Source organism: Micropterus dolomieu, linkage group LG03 (assembly GCF_021292245.1).
Source record: "Micropterus dolomieu isolate WLL.071019.BEF.003 ecotype Adirondacks linkage group LG03, ASM2129224v1, whole genome shotgun sequence".
NCBI lineage: Eukaryota > Metazoa > Chordata > Actinopteri > Centrarchiformes > Centrarchidae > Micropterus > Micropterus dolomieu.
Genome location: NC_060152.1, coordinates 15831022 through 15848731, shown reverse-complemented (window position 1 = coordinate 15848731; position 17710 = coordinate 15831022). Strand labels below are relative to the sequence as shown.

The 17710-nt window shown below is 41.5% G+C and overlaps 2 protein-coding genes across 2 annotated transcripts; one reads left to right on the top strand and one right to left on the bottom strand.

Moving 5' to 3' along the window:
* Positions 1–2551: 2551 nt before the first annotated feature.
* On the bottom strand, positions 2552–7474 carry gtpbp10 (GTP-binding protein 10 (putative)). The gene is made up of 10 exons (XM_046044508.1): positions 7327–7474; positions 5969–6162; positions 5706–5797; positions 5139–5283; positions 4956–5029; positions 4809–4861; positions 4589–4696; positions 4388–4465; positions 4125–4248; positions 2552–3596 (listed from the first exon to the last, which is right to left on the bottom strand). The coding sequence occupies exons 1-10, from the start codon at positions 7357–7359 to the stop codon at positions 3397–3399; spliced, it is 1101 nt and encodes a 366-aa protein (XP_045900464.1). The 5' UTR covers positions 7360–7474; the 3' UTR covers positions 2552–3396.
* Positions 7475–12996: 5522 nt separating this feature from the next.
* Positions 12997–15076, top strand: osgin2 (oxidative stress induced growth inhibitor family member 2). Its single transcript, XM_046045782.1, has 5 exons — positions 12997–13084; positions 13206–13342; positions 13421–13612; positions 13718–13809; positions 13894–15076. The coding sequence occupies exons 1-5, from the start codon at positions 13018–13020 to the stop codon at positions 15074–15076; spliced, it is 1671 nt and encodes a 556-aa protein (XP_045901738.1). The 5' UTR covers positions 12997–13017.
* The last annotated feature ends 2634 nt before the right edge of the window (positions 15077–17710 follow it).

The window sequence follows — 17710 nt, the reverse complement described above, 5'->3', positions numbered from 1 at the left end:
CCCCCCCCCCCCCCCCCCCCCCCCGTCCTAGAACCTCAAACCTTGACACACCCTCCTTAGCTCGGCTCTTGTCACGCTCACTTCACCGCCACCGTTTGGAGTTTCTCTCTAAAAAAAAAAAGGAGCTGTGGAAGCCAGGAGCATTGTATCACACTGCATCACTGGATTTGTTGGATCATTTTGATGCACGCGAATCACTGTAGAAACTCCAACACTGTATGCATGAGTCAACCCTGTTTATCAGCAACCTCCTCCTACTGAAAAGACTAGAAGAACAGTTGTCTGATCTGAAAGGAAAGCATGCGAGGGGGCAGTGATTTTATACCTTCAGTAGGCTTAGATGCTTTCTCTCCACTATAAGTAACCCATATTGTATCACCAGTTATATCCCATAACCCATGACATGGACCCAACCTGACCCCGCTCTTCTCCTTCTCCTTCTCCTTCTCCTCCTCCTCCTCTCGGTTTGTTTGTACGTGTGTAAATATGTACAGTAAAATACACACAGAGTATGTTTCTGCTTTTATTTTGAAAGAGAGGGACATATCTTCTCTCCTCTTCCTGTTGTATTGTGTTGTAGACAGAAGCAGATTTCTGTAGATAAGTGTTCTGTCTGTGTTTCTATTTTCCGGCCTCATTTCTTTCTCCCTCTGGCTTTTTTCCTGTGTGACTGTGACCTATATAGCTTTCTCCATCCACAGCAGAATGTAAACGTGTTTTTATATTATCTTGACACTGGTTTCATCCACCTCTGGGAGAAATGCACAGGCATCCAGTAATGACTGAGGACGTATTGATAAAGATGTTTGAATGTTGCTGAAGCAGCTGTTGATGAGTATTATTTAGGTAAATTGAAATAGTTTTATGTGCCATTCCTGAGTGAAATAAATGGGATGTATTTAGTGAAGTTATCGAGGTGCCACTTCTCCGTCGTGTGGTTTTTGGAAATTTCCCATTGATAAAATAAAGATGTGTTTAGTTTCCCCTGATTGTGTGTTTGGATGTTTGAGACCAGTGTGCTCCTGTTTTCGCTATGGCAGTGGGTGAAGTCCCTCAGATGAATGCAAGAATAGGAAGTTAATAACGTGAGTGTGGTTGATGACTTTAATTGGCTGAGGAATCTGGAAACTGTGATTGAAATGTGCGTTTTGGATTTAGCTGTGATTGATTGAGATATTTAGCCTTGTAAATGATTAACTATGCTGTACAGTGCTTGCTGTTTGAGCTTGTGAAGACCAACAGCATGACAGTTCTATATCAAATTATTTCTCTGATAGGCTATTTGTGAGACCATAACTGGAAACAAGCATGCCACTGAAAGACTCTCCCCTCATTGCCTATTTGCTATTTGTTACACTGTTGTTACACTGTTTGTCAGCAAAGTCAGGACAATTCATGGCAGGTTTTTAAATGATTGAATAGAGTTTTTGTGCTTTGACTGACACCAGTGTAGCTATTTAAGCTGAATTTTGGGAAACGTATGCCATATCGCTCCCCGAAAGCAAGTTCTTCTTGTCTTACGGCCTCCTGTTTGTCATTTTACTGTTTTTCACTTTTTGTTCTGGTGTGGGCACTTGTTCATTTGTAACTCATGTATCTATTAGGACTGTATAGGTAATATGATCTTCACAATATTGGACTAATATTGCTACTAGTATGTTTTTTTATTAAGTACCTTTGTAATCTTTTTTCTCAGCATTATGTATGGCAATGATCCAAACAGTAATTAAGTGCATTTTTCTAATTATGTGTGTTGATGAGTTTGAATGGAGACATTTTTTTGAAACACATTTGTCCTGGGGCCAATATAAGCAGTCATCCCTCTGGCATGTGCTAATCTGTATCATATAACGTTTGGACACACATAACATTGTAAATGTCTGTATGGGCTCATGATTTGCCTTCTACCAGAGCTTTCGTCTTTGCTCTGGTCTTCTTCAAGTATTGGTCAGTGTCTAGTGGCCCAGCCATCTTCCTAGGCTGCCCAATGCTGTGGAGAGCATTTGATCTATTGAGTAATATTTTAAATATCACAATACTGTGCTACAGTGAGACATCTGTCCTGGTGTCATGGAGGGTGCACTGCACTACATTCTGAGCACTCTCCACTACGAATGGGACCATGCAGGTGGCAGTGACTTCTACGACTGTACAGCTGTCAATCTTCCAAACATATTGGCTGGATCTGCCTGCGAGCACATGGTTGGACCGACAGATCCTTACAGGACGACCCTGGCAAAAACATCCCCTACAGATGAGCCGTCTGTCTCTGTCTGGCCAGAGACTTGAATGTATTTGTGTACTGGAGCACAACCACCACCCAGTCTCTCAACCACGTGGTCCCATCCTGCCAGACACATCAGCATTCTGCTGCAGGAACCTTGAAAACCTGCGCTAGTTAAAATAAAAGTACTGCAGTAGCTGTCTTTTTTTCCCCCACCTGTGTGCTGTACAGACTGATGCAAAAACAAATCCCCATATTTTCCCCCTTTAATCATTCAGTATTGTAATATATTTAATATAAAATAAAACTTTCATCAACACATCTGCCTATGCTGCCATTTCTAAAAATCTTTTTAATTGTTTTGTATTACATTACAGCAAATGAGACCTTATTTAGAGGCTTGTGTATCAGCCAGACGTGAGCACTCCAACAATAAATACAGTTTCTTTGCAAATGTCAATATGAAATCAGTCATGGCTAACTCAGGCTTTGCTACCACAGTAATCCCTGGCCCCGTGTTACCTAACATAAAAATCACTGCTATGAGTCCTACACAGCAGACTTTAGTTATCAGTCCAACCTTACAACACACAAAATTTCATGAACGATCTGAAGAAACAGAAAAGCACTGGTTGGTACAATTGCACCTCTCCTCTCTTACAAGGGTTCTAATTACATTCTTTATAATTTAATGTATCTGGCACTAAAGCTAATGATGCTTTTGCGCCTGCCTAACCATCTATTCTTTCATGGGGAAGCATATAAATCAGTCTGGTGTTCAAACAGATTTCAGCTTTTTTACAATGCGTAATTTCTGAATAAAGGTGACCCTGTTAACTGTGACTTAGATTTTCATAACAACCTCCAACCAAACAAGAGACTATTCGAAGCACAGTTCAACTCATGCTGAACTCATGGAGCCTCGTAACACTGGATGTTTTGGCTGCGATGGTCAGGTGAAATAAAGTCATCCTCGGTCACTCCTGAGGGCAGGTCTGCACTGAAACCACATCGTTTCTGTTGCCACCGGTGTTTCTCAGTGGATGGTGTTTACCTGCCATTGAAGTCCAATTAGTTTGAACTTTTTTTAACAGACAGACTCGTCTGTCGTGGTGCACTGTAGAGGCCACTAAAATGTGCAACATGTTATCTGTTGTTTATCACAATCGCTCTTATGACTGGAACCTCAGTGCCTGCAGTCTTTCTTGATGGATGGCTTTAGTTGCCATTTCTGCATTTTCATCCAGCGATTCTCGGATGCAACTTTTCAAATGGTCGATACCAAACCCAGTGGAGGCAGAGACAGGAACCACGTGTCTGAAGGTCATACACTTCTTCGGTATCATGTCTTCAGGCAACAGATCATTGAACTCTGCAGGAAGGAATATATGTATGATTGTCGAGTTAACACATTACAGGCAACACAAAGGGTTTGTGTTTCTTTCTCTTTGTTTCTTAGTTATCATAATGCTGAACCTTTAGAGTTATTGCCCTATGTTTGCTAACCCTTTTTTTATTGCCATTGGTCCTAACTGGAACTCTGTCTTCACATAAACTGCTACGAGGCTAACTTCCCTCTGACTGCATGCATTAGTAAAGTCAAAAATGCCAATTTTGTAATGAAATACCCAGATGGGATAGCATTTAGCATGGATAAAGTGTTTTCAATACAATTGTTTTCTGTGTCTTATAAGTAGTTATAATCATTAAATGGTAAGGGAAGATTTGCTTAGTATCTCTGAGCAGCTGCACCGTCAAACAGGAGGCAAAAGATCACCACTTTTTTACCTTGTTAATGCATTTAATGTGTCTCAACACAGAGCAAATGCATTAATCAGGCCCATGTGTTGGGAAAGATGACATGGAATGAATAAAATAACACATAATCCATCAAATGTACCGTCTGGATTTTGTAGTTGCTCCTTCAGCTCTGCAAGTTTGTCCTCAGCATCAGGCAGGTCCATCTTATTCACCACCAGTAAAGCCGGCTTCGATACAAGCTCCTCTTTGTACAACTCCAACTCCTTGAGGCCGTGGTGAAGGAGGAAGAGGAGGAGGAGGAGGAGGAAACGAAGAAGAAGAAGATAGAAAAGGGAAATAAATTGAGGTCGATGGATCAGGAGTGAATTGAAAAAGAAGAATGGTAAAAAGAATCAGTCTCACCTTGGTGAGAAGCTGAACCGCTTCAAAGGCCGACCTAAACCGTGTTTTGCTTGCCAGCTGGAAACCGCAAACATCCACCTGCAGCCAGACAAAGCAACACCTAACTACCAACTCCACCATCATCATTGTCATCAGCACAGGCAATCATCAGCTGGTTATTCTGACCACACAAGTCAGCTTATGTACACTTCAACTACACACCACAAACAGCAGCTGCTTGGTCCTCTCCACATGTTTTAGGAACTTGTGGCCCATGCCTTTGTTTATGTGAGCTCCCTCAATCAGGCCTGGGAGATCAGCAACAGAAATCTACCAAAAATTTATAGAAATGATAAATACACCACTCAATGAGGGGAAACCACTAAAAAGAAAGTAACTGAATGGACAGTTAAAGACAATAAACTAACATGCAATCCCATACCTGCTTGTAATCTTTATACATCACTTTGCCAATCTCCGGCTTCAAAGTTGTGACTGTGAAATAAAGATTTTAGAAAAAAAAAAAAGATTGACTCAAGGAATTATTTAACTCAGACAGCAGTACATGGGTGTAGTATTGTGTACTCACAAGCGTAGCTGGCAATCTGAGGTGTGGCATTAGACATGGCTGTAAGGAGAGAGGACTTTCCTGCATTTGGGAACCTGACCCGGTAATCAACACAAGAACATCAGTTATTTAGAGAAATATCTGTACCAACTTGAGCCTCAGCTGAAATCAACCAACATGTTCAATGGTGCTTTCTGCTCTCACCCAACAAGGCCCAGGTCGGCGATGAGTTTGAGGTCCAGCCTTATATGTTTGGCTTGGCCCTTACTGGGCTCAAATGCAGAGGAGAGGGAGCCTCCGTGTCCTCCTTTTGCCACCATCAGACGATCACCCTCAGTATTCAGGTCACCTTGGGGGATGAGAATAGTTTAAAAAAAATAAAATAAAATAGTTTAGTAATAAAATAGGCTTTTTACTGCAACATCAGACAGCTATTCTCCCACTCCCATTTGATTAATGATAATATACATTTTATGCCACAAATGATGTGCTTAAACCCATAAAATGTACAATCTCACGTCCACATCCTCAGTTGCTTATATTTCAAAGGAAACCTCCCTGGTGAGTTTGTGCTGACACAGATACAGTGCGATACAACGGAGATATTAATGGCTGACCAATAGCAAGTGCTGTGTCATTTTAGACGCCAAGACTGTCTCTACTCTCACAGATCCACTGTATCAAGTCTATTAGAACTAAAATTGTATCGCTGATTATGCTGACCAGGCATTGTAAAAATGGGGGAGGTATTACAAAAGACATTTGACATACCGAGTATTTTGCCATCATCAGTGGTAACTGTGATACCAACAGGAGCCAAGATCTCCTTGTCCTTCCCCCTCTCTCCTTTCAGTGCTCGGACACTGTCAATAAAGTGAATGCACACAAACTAAATAGAGAAAAGAACTCTTAGCATGTATTACACATGGTCTGAGGGTCCAAACATAAATCATCAGCTGATGTCAATGATTGGCAAAAGATAGCCAATAACGACACTTAAAAGGAAACTTCAGGTTTTATTTTTAGAAACAAACCTGCTGTTGGCTCCTGCTTCTCCTATAAAACGTTTGTGGGGGTACTTATCCTTGATCCTCTTTAAGGTCATGTTCTTTGTGGCCACCACCCAAACATCTCCCCCATTCCCTCCCTGTCCCCCAAGACGGGGCAAGCCCATGCCCCCACTGCCTCCACGGGTGTACAGGCGGAGGTTGTCCACAAAGTTTCCATACTGCAGGAGGAGGAAAGGTGACATTACAGTGAGGAGATTCAAAACGTATGCAAGTTAGGGGTGGTTTTGGTGTGAGAGACCCAGGTTCAATTCGCCACTGTGACCCATCCACCATCCTGAGCAAGACACTTAACCCATAGTTGCTCCAGAGGCGTGCGACCTCTGACCTATATATAGCAATTGTAAGTCGCTTTGGATAAAAGCGTCAGCTAAATGAGTAAATGTAATGTAAATGGGACAATGCCACTTATAATAAACAGGTGAGTCAAGTCTGGAGCTGCCTCACTGCCCCCAACAGGTAACCCAAACTACTAAAATGTTTACCTTTATACAAACAGCATCTATTGACATGTGGCAGTAATGTAAGAAAGATTATGAGAAAGAGACAAAATGACATTTCACAACGTTTGTTCTATCCATCCATGAAGAAAGCTAGATTGGTTTTATTTGTATTTGTATTCTGAATAACACATATCTTGGATAAAATTAGTTATTAGTTGTGTTGGTTTTGAGGGAAAGGGCTAATGTTAAAAACAATAATTGAAACAGCTATTGCAGCCATACAAGGAAAACTCAGTGGGGTAATGTTGCATTAACTTAGATAAAGTACTCTTTATTTACAATAAGGTAACCACTACAATCTTAAAAAGAAGGTCAAATCGTTTTATGGGAAACTAGCAATAATGTCAATGTAATTTTCTTGTTCATAATCTTTCCTATTGGTTTAAACATTATTTGATCACCTGACCTGGATTTTATGCCAAATACACAAAACAATACATATGATGTTTGACAAAACAATTCCAATTCAAGGTCCACGTTTTGCTTTTTCTGGAGCTTTCAAGTTTCCATTGCATCGTGGGATTGTTTTGACTGACCGAGCTCAACAATGCTGCATGCTTTCAAGCATTTTTGAGCTTCTCTCCCATGAGAAGTCCTAAAAGTGCTTGGGATTATGATGGCTAGCATTAAGATTATACTTTGATCAAAGAGGTCACACAGACCAAGTTAGACAATGTTGATGTTTTGACATTACACGCCATACAGCCAGCTAGCAGTTAGCTTGCCAGCCAAAGTCACCATTACAACTGTTCGTAAAAACAGCTGCTGTTCTAAATTAAACTGTTTTAATGAGATTAACATTGGGTCTGATAGAGTACTTACCTTCCGGAAGCAGATTCTGCTGAACTGAACCATCCTCGGTTGCGTTTATTGCCACTTTTTGTGTTGTTAACTGAGATAAGGGATAGCTTACATGTGTATGTATGGAGGACCGGAAGCGGTGGTTTCTCGCAGCTCATTGGCTCATGGAGGAAAGAGGCGGGACTCTGCGGGGTTGACTGACAGCTGTTTGGACCATGGTGCTGGTACCCACCACACATCCTTCTGGTGCAAGATCAACTTTTTTGGCATATAAACAGACCATTACATAATTGAATCAGACTAGTACATAATCGGGTTAGTTCATGAATACTTACATTGAAACACAAGATAAACTGCACATTCCCTGCACCTGGCTTACAAGTTGTGCATCTCAGCATTCATCTTATAATAATACCCAACAATTAAAAATGCTTTAATTGTGTTAGTTTTGAAATATCAAAATGGACTATACAGGCCAAATGTACTTATGAGCATATGGATAATAGTTATTTAGTTGTGAACTGGGAAACAGAAAGTTACTGGATGGTTGATTAAACTTTCCCCTATGTGAATAAATGCAACATTTTAAATACGTCATTCAGTCCAAGTTAGACAGGCTGTTAAATGTATTTCTATGAGACCAGCAACTGCATCATGGTGCAATTACAGTGCAGCCGCCATAACTATTTTAAGATGAGTAACACAATATTTTTCACAAATCACCTCTGATTCTTAGCACTAGTACATTTTCTTCAGCCAATCGTTTCCCTCATTATTACCTGGCTGATGCAACAGTTTTGTGTTGGCAAAACCCATGCAGTGGCGGCCATCAACAAATGTATTGCATGATCATTATCTTATAAAGTTTCTAAATAATAGTAAATAGCAAATAGTGCTATTCTGCCCAACACAAGAAACTACACTGACATTAATATAATGGATTGCATTACATTGTGTATGTGTGTAATACGGTGTATACACAAATATTTTATGTTCATCAACAAAGCATAACAACTAATTTTTCAACACACATTTAATTCTTATAGTCTTTGCCCCCAGTGAGCAGGGCCTGAGGATAGCAAGATAGCAGGATAGAGTCCTTGTCTGTCATTCCCACATGTTGAGCTGGGTCAACAAGTACTGAATGGATTGCCACAAAATTTGGAATGAATGATTAATATCCTCAAAGGACAACTCAAAATGATTCTTGTGACCCTCTGACCTGTCATCAAAACATTATCCTTAACTAATGCTACTTGAAAAGGAAGGGCCACTATCAGTCAGTGGCTCAATCTTCCACTAATATAAAAAAAATCCTTGAAGTTTGCCATACATCCTGTCCTATTTACTTGAAGTTTACGCACCTCTAATTGGTTAAATATTTAATTTCCTGTGTGTTTTTATTACAGATGTATAGTACTTATACGATTTTAATCTATAGGATATTGGAACTTTTTCACAATGAATGCATTATGACTTTCTGCACCACTGGCGCCTCACTGTATGCAGCAAGGGCTGTAACCAGGGTTTAGAAATTAGTGAGGTCCAGATTTTTTAAATAGAGCTTATTTACAGCAATTCATAGCAAAATTACACCTAAACACCACCAAAGTTAAACACTACAGTTACATAAACTAATGATCTATAATGAAATACATATAAAGGACCTATTGGCAAAACAATACTTTTATTTATGCTAAATTTTACCCTCTTCTTCTGTGTGTGTGTACAGTGAAGGCTTAAACAGTGGACACACAGGCTGTTCATCATGGTCTTTCTCCCCAGTGCTTGGCTCACTAAATCTGCATAAAAAAGAAATACAGACAGGCATATGACCAGGTAGAGCAAACAGGGAAATCTTTGTATACTAATCTTCACAACATGCATTGGGCTAGATGCATCTCAAATGTAGCCTACAACTGTCATCACAGGACTTTACGAATGATGTGCAGACTACATAATGGGCTCTACTGTTACTATATGACAAAACAAAATGCAGCAGGCTATTGCTGAATGCAGAGGATGCTCTGTGCAATATTACAGCCTAATAATTTGATGTCAGGAAACAGAATTCAACTTTTAGCTTCTGAAATAATTTTGAGGCTTTGATGGAGCGCGGGGTTGATTAGGACAGCTGCTTCACTCCAGACAGTTTCATTGTATGAACCTGGACTGTGTGTCAGACCTTTTGGATGTGGTGGAGAACACAGAACAAGAATTAACATTAGATTCTGAACGATCCTGTCGCCGTGTCAGCGACTTAAATGTGAAGTTATGCTGCTGTGGCTCTTGCGTAAATGCGCACAGTCTCTCTTTATGGGGAGAAGCTCCACTATCAACTATTTTTATTGATAGGCTATAGCCTTCACATGATTACGGAGGTCCAGACCTCATAGCTGGTCTGGCCTTGCAGCATAGCCTGAGTCAGCCATGTTTATGCTGATTATGGACCCTTTTCCATTTGGGTAGCCTTTTCCCTTGCGTCACAGGACATTTTGGAAAACAAAAAAAACACTTTTATGTAAAACATATCTCAGCTTACAGGAGCTCATTACAGGGGCTTTATTTGTTTATTTCTACATGGCCAGGCAGAAACAATACAGGACAGCATTGGCATGTCCACTCAGTGAACAGCCGAGTGTCGGCGGCGCTGTGAGGATGCGGAGAGAGATGCTCTGATCTTCTTCCTCTGTGAACGCGCTCACGCCTGCTGGGGCAGAGTGAGATGCGCATATGACGACAAAAGCAAACGCAGGAGCCGGGTCTTTTTTCTCACTCACTCACTCACTCACTCACTCTCACACTCACTCTCTCTCACACACACACACACACACACACACACACGATCTAGCCTACCTCCTCACACTACAGGCAGACCATACCTGAATAAACTAGGTCTGCTCGCATTTAACTGCACGGAGGTAAGTGTGTGTGTGTGTGTGTGTGTGTGTGTGTGTGTGTGTGTGTGTGTGTGTGTGTGTGTGTGTGTGTGTGTGTGTGTGTGTGTGTGTGTGTGTGATGACGAGAGAGAGGCTGGTTTATTATCTCATGCAAGAGCCCGGACAGTTGTATAGGTCCTCCCACCGGTGTCTGCCTATTTATACGGTTAGAAACGCTACCGTGGGTCGTGATAACAGGACGCGACTGGCAGACAGAGACATACATCACAACACGGTAAGATATCCTGTTCTTGACGAAGTGTTGCGGATGGCCGTGAGTGTGTATCTGACCTAAATCATGCAATGATGGTGACATAGACGCTGTCGCATGTGCTCCTTGCGCCTTATTGGATGCAGGCTGCAAGGACCGCTGCTCAGGAGTGTAGTGGGAGGTTTGAGCTTGCGGGTCCATGAGGGTGATGTGCATTAAGTGAGTGGGAACAAACAGTTACATCATTGTTTAGTTCCTTTAGTAGCTTGTGCTGCAGAATCACCCACATATAGGCCCTATATACAATCCGGTGCTTGATTAAAGTCTACCTAATTTTGCAACTGACCTCCAGGCTGTTCCGTGCAAATTAGCCCAAGTGCTTAAATGAGGCTGTAGTTGTAGGCCTGTGGAAATCAAACGCATCTTTCAAACAGAGCCTGTACCAAGAAAAAAATAGAAGAGGATTCCTGAAAAGCAGTAGTAATATTTTCAAACATGGTTACCAAATTAGCGACAGAAAAGTTGATTGTTTCATACATGCAGTGTCATTCTGTTGCCCCCACTGAACATTACACGTTTAGCTTTAAGTTTCATTTTTTTTTCCATATAATACTCATCAGGCCTACACTCTGTTCTAGAAAAGTATAGTCCATCCTCTCCACTCATGCTGCAGAAGCACACATGAAAGGGCAGGAAGACAGTACAACGCACCACAACAATGAAGTCAACATTTCTTTTAATGTCACATTTTAGCAGTGGATGTAGTTTGTTTGTTTTTTAACTCCCAAGGTTTCCCTGAAATGCACACTTTACGGTTGGTATTGAATTGATTTTAAAGATACAGATAATAAAGCATACTTCACTAATGCTCATTATTTACTTACTTTGTCAACATAATCCCAACCAAAATACAAATTTATTAAAGAAGTGTCAACAGCAAATGAGCAACAGAAACTGAGTAATAATCAGGTTAACTCAGGCTGATAAATTAAAGCTGGAAGACTTACGTTTGGAAGTTCAGGGGAGTGAAGAATAACCTAACCATCCCAAACACATACTACATACTGCGGTGTGATTAAATAATCTTGTTCCATTTGCTGATTAAGATGCAGCTGAAAAAACAAAAAGTTGGTAAATGGACCTTTTAGTTGAGATTGTTTTGTCATAAATACTGTTCCCAAGGTCTAGAATGAACTTCCTTACTGAACAACATACTTCTGTTTTGTCAACCATATGTGGAGGCTTGTTATTTTAACCTGTTCTTTATTTTATTGGTGAAGAAAGTGGACAGATAACACTATAATCTTAAATTCTTATGAATTAAATGGGATCCCCTGAAATCGACATACACTAAGGGACTCATTTTGGTACGAGTTAAGGGTGTGCAAAGTGAAAGTTCTAGCAAAAAACAATTTGTCAAATTGACCAGTAGCATGGAAGTACCAGCTTGCGAAATTGGTGGCACGACATTCTCTAAACAGAGCAGGCAATGTGTGGAATCCCAGCGCTTTTACTGAAAAGGGTAAACAAGCCGACGACCAAAGACAACCGGTTGGCCTACAGACACATGGTCAGACAGGGGGAGGGAGAGAGGGGCGCACATGAAATGAGGCAGACTGTATTGGCAGAAGGGAGACATTGGTGTTTTTAGGGACGTGAGCCAGACGCTTGGAATGTAAGACAAAGGCGGTGTGGGCAGTGTTTTGGTTAGTATGAAACTGGGGCAAGTGGGCACTGTTAGCTGAGGCTGGTGGGTAATGTTTTGGCGGGAGTGTCTGTGAGTGTGTGGTAGTGGCGGCAGTGGCTGACTGGGGGGTATGAGAGGAGGAGGAGCTCTGATGGTTTGGTCTGTCAGCATGCCAGGACCACATTCTCACCCTGCTCCTGTTGAAAGGGGCGGTAAAGACATAAACAGGGCCAGTGGGATTAGGGCCCACTCGGAGGAGTGATCAGGGGGGATTTGCTGCCCGGTGGGCACACAATGGCACTGTCGCGTAACACACAAACACACACTACACATGCTCAACGGCAACGTTTCACAACAGACCCAAGCCTACATAAATCTGATTAGAACTCCCTATTGTTTGGGAAGCGGCACCGGGGTTAACAGAGGCTAGCCTCGCCGCGGGCCGTGTTTGATAGGACAGGGGGTGTGTGGATGGCAAAGAGAAAAGCTGGGGTCACGTTGTGTTGTGGCGGGGTGTTTCCACGTGTGTGAAGCCCAGACAGACAGGGAGGGTCATGACTGTGTGTGGAAGCACAATAACAGGATGAATAAAGGTTTATTTTCCCATTCGGTGTGTGTGTTTCTGAGTCAGCTGATGATGGTGGAGGGAGACAGGATCTAAGCTAACATGAGACAACAACAACATTGGCAGACACAAAGACAGCAAGCCGGTTTGAACCTGTTCAAATAATCTGACACGGAATGGGGGGAGGCAAAAGCACAAATGGACCTGAGGGTTTTGTTGAATATTAAATAGACGGCTACAGAAATGTCTGGAACTTTCTTCACATTTCTATAATTCCTCCTCAGTGCCGGCTCTGGCCTAGGCTGCAGCCATGCCTCTTCTGGAAGAGACCACTCACCAACAAGAGCGCCCACCCACTGTCCCTGTAGTCATCATAGGTAAACCTTGCCTTAAATGGTTTCACACTGTTACTCCAACTAATTCTTCACACATTCCACTTCTCAATCTAACTTGTATCACATGCTAATTCACAACTTCCCAAACCTGGGTCTGTTCTAGGCAACGGGCCATCAGGTATTTGTCTGTCCTACCTGCTGAGTGGATACAAGCCCTACCTAGATACGGCAACTGTCCACCCAAACCCGATACTCTACAGGAAGCTGCAGGAGACCAAACACCTACCTATCACCGAACAGGTAAAAGCACCTACGAATTTCTTTGCATATGGACAGGCCACTCAGGTGTGTCATGATTTGGACTTTTTTCCCTTGCAGGATCTGGAATATTTGAGTGAAGGTCTTGAGGGGAGGTCAAGGAACCCTGTGGCTGTGCTTTTTGACACACTACTCCACCCCAATGCTGACTTTGGCTATGAGTTCCCCCCTGTCCTTCAGTGGAGGAGAGACAAACAGCAACACATCCCACATCTGGTGCTGGGAAGGGCAACGCCTGGAGGTGCTTGGCATGTAAGCTACATGGTTTAGTCTGCCACACACTTGTAATGATCCATATTTTAGTTTTTGTCCTTCTTTGACATTGCATTTCCCTCTACCCTTCTCTTCTTTCCTCAGGCTATGGAAGGGTCCATGCTGACTATAAGTCTTGGCATCTGGATGGAGCTTCCTGGGGTTAACTACAGAGACTTGACCAATGGGAAACGCAGGTACTGAGAGGACAGCAAATACATGGCTCAAGTCTCAGTTTAACTCTGCTACCTCTCGTTCCTCATCGTCTCTATTCTCTCTAGGGATGTAACCAGTGACAGAGCCACTCCGGAGGAGATCTCATCCTATTACCGTAACTATGTGAAACTAAAGGGCCTCCAAAAGAATTTTGTTGACAACACCTACGTGACCTCTGTCCAGAAACTCTGCCGGGGGCACGAGGGAGAAGGTCTGGAAAATGGACACACTGATCAAGGAGATGGGGGGGTGGGAGATGGTGGGAATGAAGGGTTTGAGGGAAATGGTGTTGAGTGCCTAAACAAGGGAGGAGGGGGGGCGCTCTGGGAAGTAAGGGGATACCAGCAGGTGCAGAGCGACACTCATGTCCCCTTCTCTCTATTTGCTGAGAATGTAGTTCTGGCCACCGGTGCGTCTGATTCGCCGGTTCATTTGGGTGTAGAGGGAGAGGACCTACCCTTTGTATTTCACAGCATCTCAGACCTGGGTTTGGCTGTAAGCCGGAGAAAACTGGATATGAACTCAGATCCAGTTTTAATTGTAGGTGCCGGTTTAAGTGCTGCAGATGCAGTTCTGTGTGCTTGTAACAGCAACATTAGAGTGTTGCATGTCTTTCGTAAGAGTGTAGACGACCCAGACCTCATCTTCAAACAGCTGCCCAAGACTCTTTACCCAGAGTACCACAAAGTCTACAACATGATGTGCTCTCAGACCTACACGGACGTGGCTCCACCCTCTGCTTTAAACAGACCCCAGGCAGTTAGTATTGCCTCCTCAGTATGTGCCAAGATGTGCCCAAAGCCTCAACTTGCCACAGGTAACATGGCTGGTAATGCCAGTGCCAGCCTGTTTCCTGACTATACCAGTTTCCCTGAACACTGCGTGGTGTCTTTCCAGTCTGACATGAAGTGTTTGCTGCAGGGGAACAACTCTCTCAAGGCATTCAAGATTTCCATGGCCCTAGTGCTGATTGGGACCAACCCAAACTTGTTTTTCTTGAAGGGGCAGGGCCAGTACCTGGGTCATGATCCAACGAAACCCATCTCCTGCAAGCAGAACCCCATTGACATCCACCCCTACACGTTTGAGTGTACCAAGGAGCCAGGTCTGTTTGCCATGGGCCCACTGACGGGAGACAACTTTGTTCGCTTTTTGAAGGGCGGCGCTTTAGGCATCGCCTCCTGTCTGCTGAAGAGACTCAAGAAGAAAGGGAAGCTCATCAGCAATGGAGGGAATAACTTCATTTGACAACATGCAGGAGAAAAGAGCAGTGTATGTTGGTTGCATGGCACAGATTTAAAGCGCTCTTACCAACTGATGTAAAAGGTGAAGGGGAAAACTAGTTTTCATTTCACTGCATCATTAATGCAGTGTTTTCTCATCAAAGCTAAGGCATTTTTACAACTTTCTGAGACCAAAAAGACAATGGATGTACACTAATTCGTTTCTAAAGAAACAAAAGACAGCTTTTAAGAGTCTTGTCTGACTTCATAAGAAGTCCCCAGAAGTCCAAGCTAACGTGCGCCAATGTTTTCTACTCAATCTATCACCTCACAACTGAATGGGACCTTATTTTCATCAGGGTTATTTATTCGTTCACCACGTGTCTTTCAATCTATTTACTAACACCATTTAAGTTGCTGTCGTATCACACTTTTAAGTCTTATTTTAGCCTTTCTCTTTTAGGTTAGGGGATGCTCAAAAGTAGAGGCCACTACGCTCATTCTGAATACACCTGATAGCTATAGTTGTGTAAGTGACAGACAGTTGCAGAGCAGTCTGTGGTCTTACAAAGGTACGATCATCTGAACTCTGGTGAGTGTTTGCAATAGTAGACTCACACAATTCATGGATAAGCAATCTTAATGTTCCTGATTATTCTGAGCCTACCATGTTTTGCTTTTGTTTATTTTTTACTTAAGAGGATTCTTTGTTCAGCTGCAATTGCAGGTTTGTTGGAGCCATACACCTAAAAATAATATTAGAAAAGTCTAATAAACCTGACATCTTTCTTTGGTTATAGTGCTACTGAAAGGCTTTCTATGCAAATGGTTTCACTTGCGGATCTGAATGTATTCTTTGGCAGCCATTGCTAATAGTACTGTTTGGATTCAAGTATCCTGGCAAAAGATCTGGCCATTAGAGGACCATTCTGGTGTTTGACATTTTTCTTTTTTTATTTATTTCTATACAGTATGAACATCTTCATATAGGTGTTTGTTTGTTTAGATTTGCATTCGCTGAAAGGGTATAACAACAACAACAACAACAACAATAATAATGATAATAAGATAGAAAACACCAGTATGGTCCTTTAACATAATTGCCAATTAGATTATGACGAGATACATGTATCTTACACATGATTATAAAAATCACTGATAATATTCCTGTCATATTGGTCAGAGTCAGTGCCAGCTAATCTGATTCTAAAATTGTATAGATACACAAGGAGAGAATGGAGCTTTGAAAAAGATAAAACAGAAAAGCACACTTGCAGAATACCCATTTTTACAATCATACCATCCAAATAATTTATTTTTATATTTTTAGCAAACCAAATGTTAGCATCCTCTTCGTATTTTTATAATAACAATATGCCATTTTCTTAACATACTGTGGCTATCCTTATGATGGAACTATTCAATCAACCTGTGTGCACGACCGGACAATATGTCAATTAGTTATTTTCAATCGCTGTATTCATTTAATAGGTTTCTCTTAATATTGTGAAACATGGCACATAGTTCTGTTTATTTAAAACTACACAGTAATTACCAAGTCAGACTTCTCCCACAATTGTTTGAGACACCCCAATTAGGCAAATTTAATTTGTTTTGTTTTTTTATATTGCCCAAATCTAGATGTGTGTATAAAATTATTCCATTTTTTTTAATACATCTTCACAGTAAACAGCCAATATTATCTTGTGAAATGCCAAATAACAGTTTTAACTGGTTGTGAGCACTGAAAGTAGCAATCTATTCTTCATTTCCACTATATTTTCCTTCCTTTCAGTCACGTCAAAACTGTCTGCAATACTGTGATGCCATATGCATAATTTTTCTTTGTGCCGCTCACGCACAGCTCATGGTTTGTTTATTGTGATGTGACGCATTGATCCCTCTTCAATACAATATAGTAGTCTGAGTCGGTTTTGGGGGTAGTTATTAATAACACGTTACTGTAGTCACATCACTTTTTCCACTAACAAAGTAGTTTAAAACATTGCTGTAATCATATAACAATTAACTAGTGAAAATGTTACTTGTGTTATATATTGAATTTCAGCTGAATTATTCCTTGATGCTTTTTTCTCTTACTTCTGAGTATTGTTTTGATATAAATATTAAATATATGCATGCAGGCATGAAGCCTTGCCTAGCAGCAGCTGCTCTGAGCAGAAGACAGAAAAGTTCTACGAGGACATAAGTGGGAGAGTTTTAAGTCAGTATATTCAAGGACTGCAGAGGAGACTGGGTGACTCATTACTGTTTGGAATTGACTTAAAAGTAAAGATAAAAATATGATCCTGGTCAGACACAACTGTCCACCACTGTCAACTCCAAGCATAATCTATTTGTTTAATAAAGCACAGACGGGTTTACTGTGTGTCCATCCATATTCTTTACATTTTAGTACAGATTTTTATGGATTTTACTAAGCAAGTCGCTAGTAGTAGTAGAAAATTTGCTTCCATCACAAAAAAAGAATCCTATTGCAATAGAGAAAAACATTGTTTTAAAGACGAGTCTCCTTTTTTTCTTTTGGCACTCTCCTGCCCCTGAAAAAAACATTTATTACTGCACAATTAATGCTGAATACTGAGTCAATTCTGAACTCATGCATGGCACTTACCTTGAATATGAATTGACAGGATGG

What these genes read in the sequence shown, in the direction of transcription:
- gtpbp10 (XM_046044508.1), bottom strand. Translation starts at nt 7,359, where the DNA reads ATGGTTCAGTTCAGCAGAATCTGCTTCCGGAAG. An exon ending in GCAGAATCTGCTTCCGGAAG is followed by an intron (nt 6,163 to 7,326) that starts GTAAGTACTCTA and finishes CTCCTCCTGCAG; the next exon opens with TATGGAAACTTTGTGGACAA. An exon ending in CCAAGCAGCTGCTGTTTGTG is followed by an intron (nt 4,466 to 4,588) that starts GTGTGTAGTTGA and finishes GTCTGGCTGCAG; the next exon opens with GTGGATGTTTGCGGTTTCCA.
- osgin2 (XM_046045782.1), top strand. Translation starts at nt 13,018, where the DNA reads ATGCCTCTTCTGGAAGAGACCACTCACCAACAAGAGCGCCCACCCACT. An exon ending in CGCCTGGAGGTGCTTGGCAT is followed by an intron (nt 13,613 to 13,717) that starts GTAAGCTACATG and finishes TTCTTTCCTCAG; the next exon opens with GCTATGGAAGGGTCCATGCT. An exon ending in TTGACCAATGGGAAACGCAG is followed by an intron (nt 13,810 to 13,893) that starts GTACTGAGAGGA and finishes TATTCTCTCTAG; the next exon opens with GGATGTAACCAGTGACAGAG.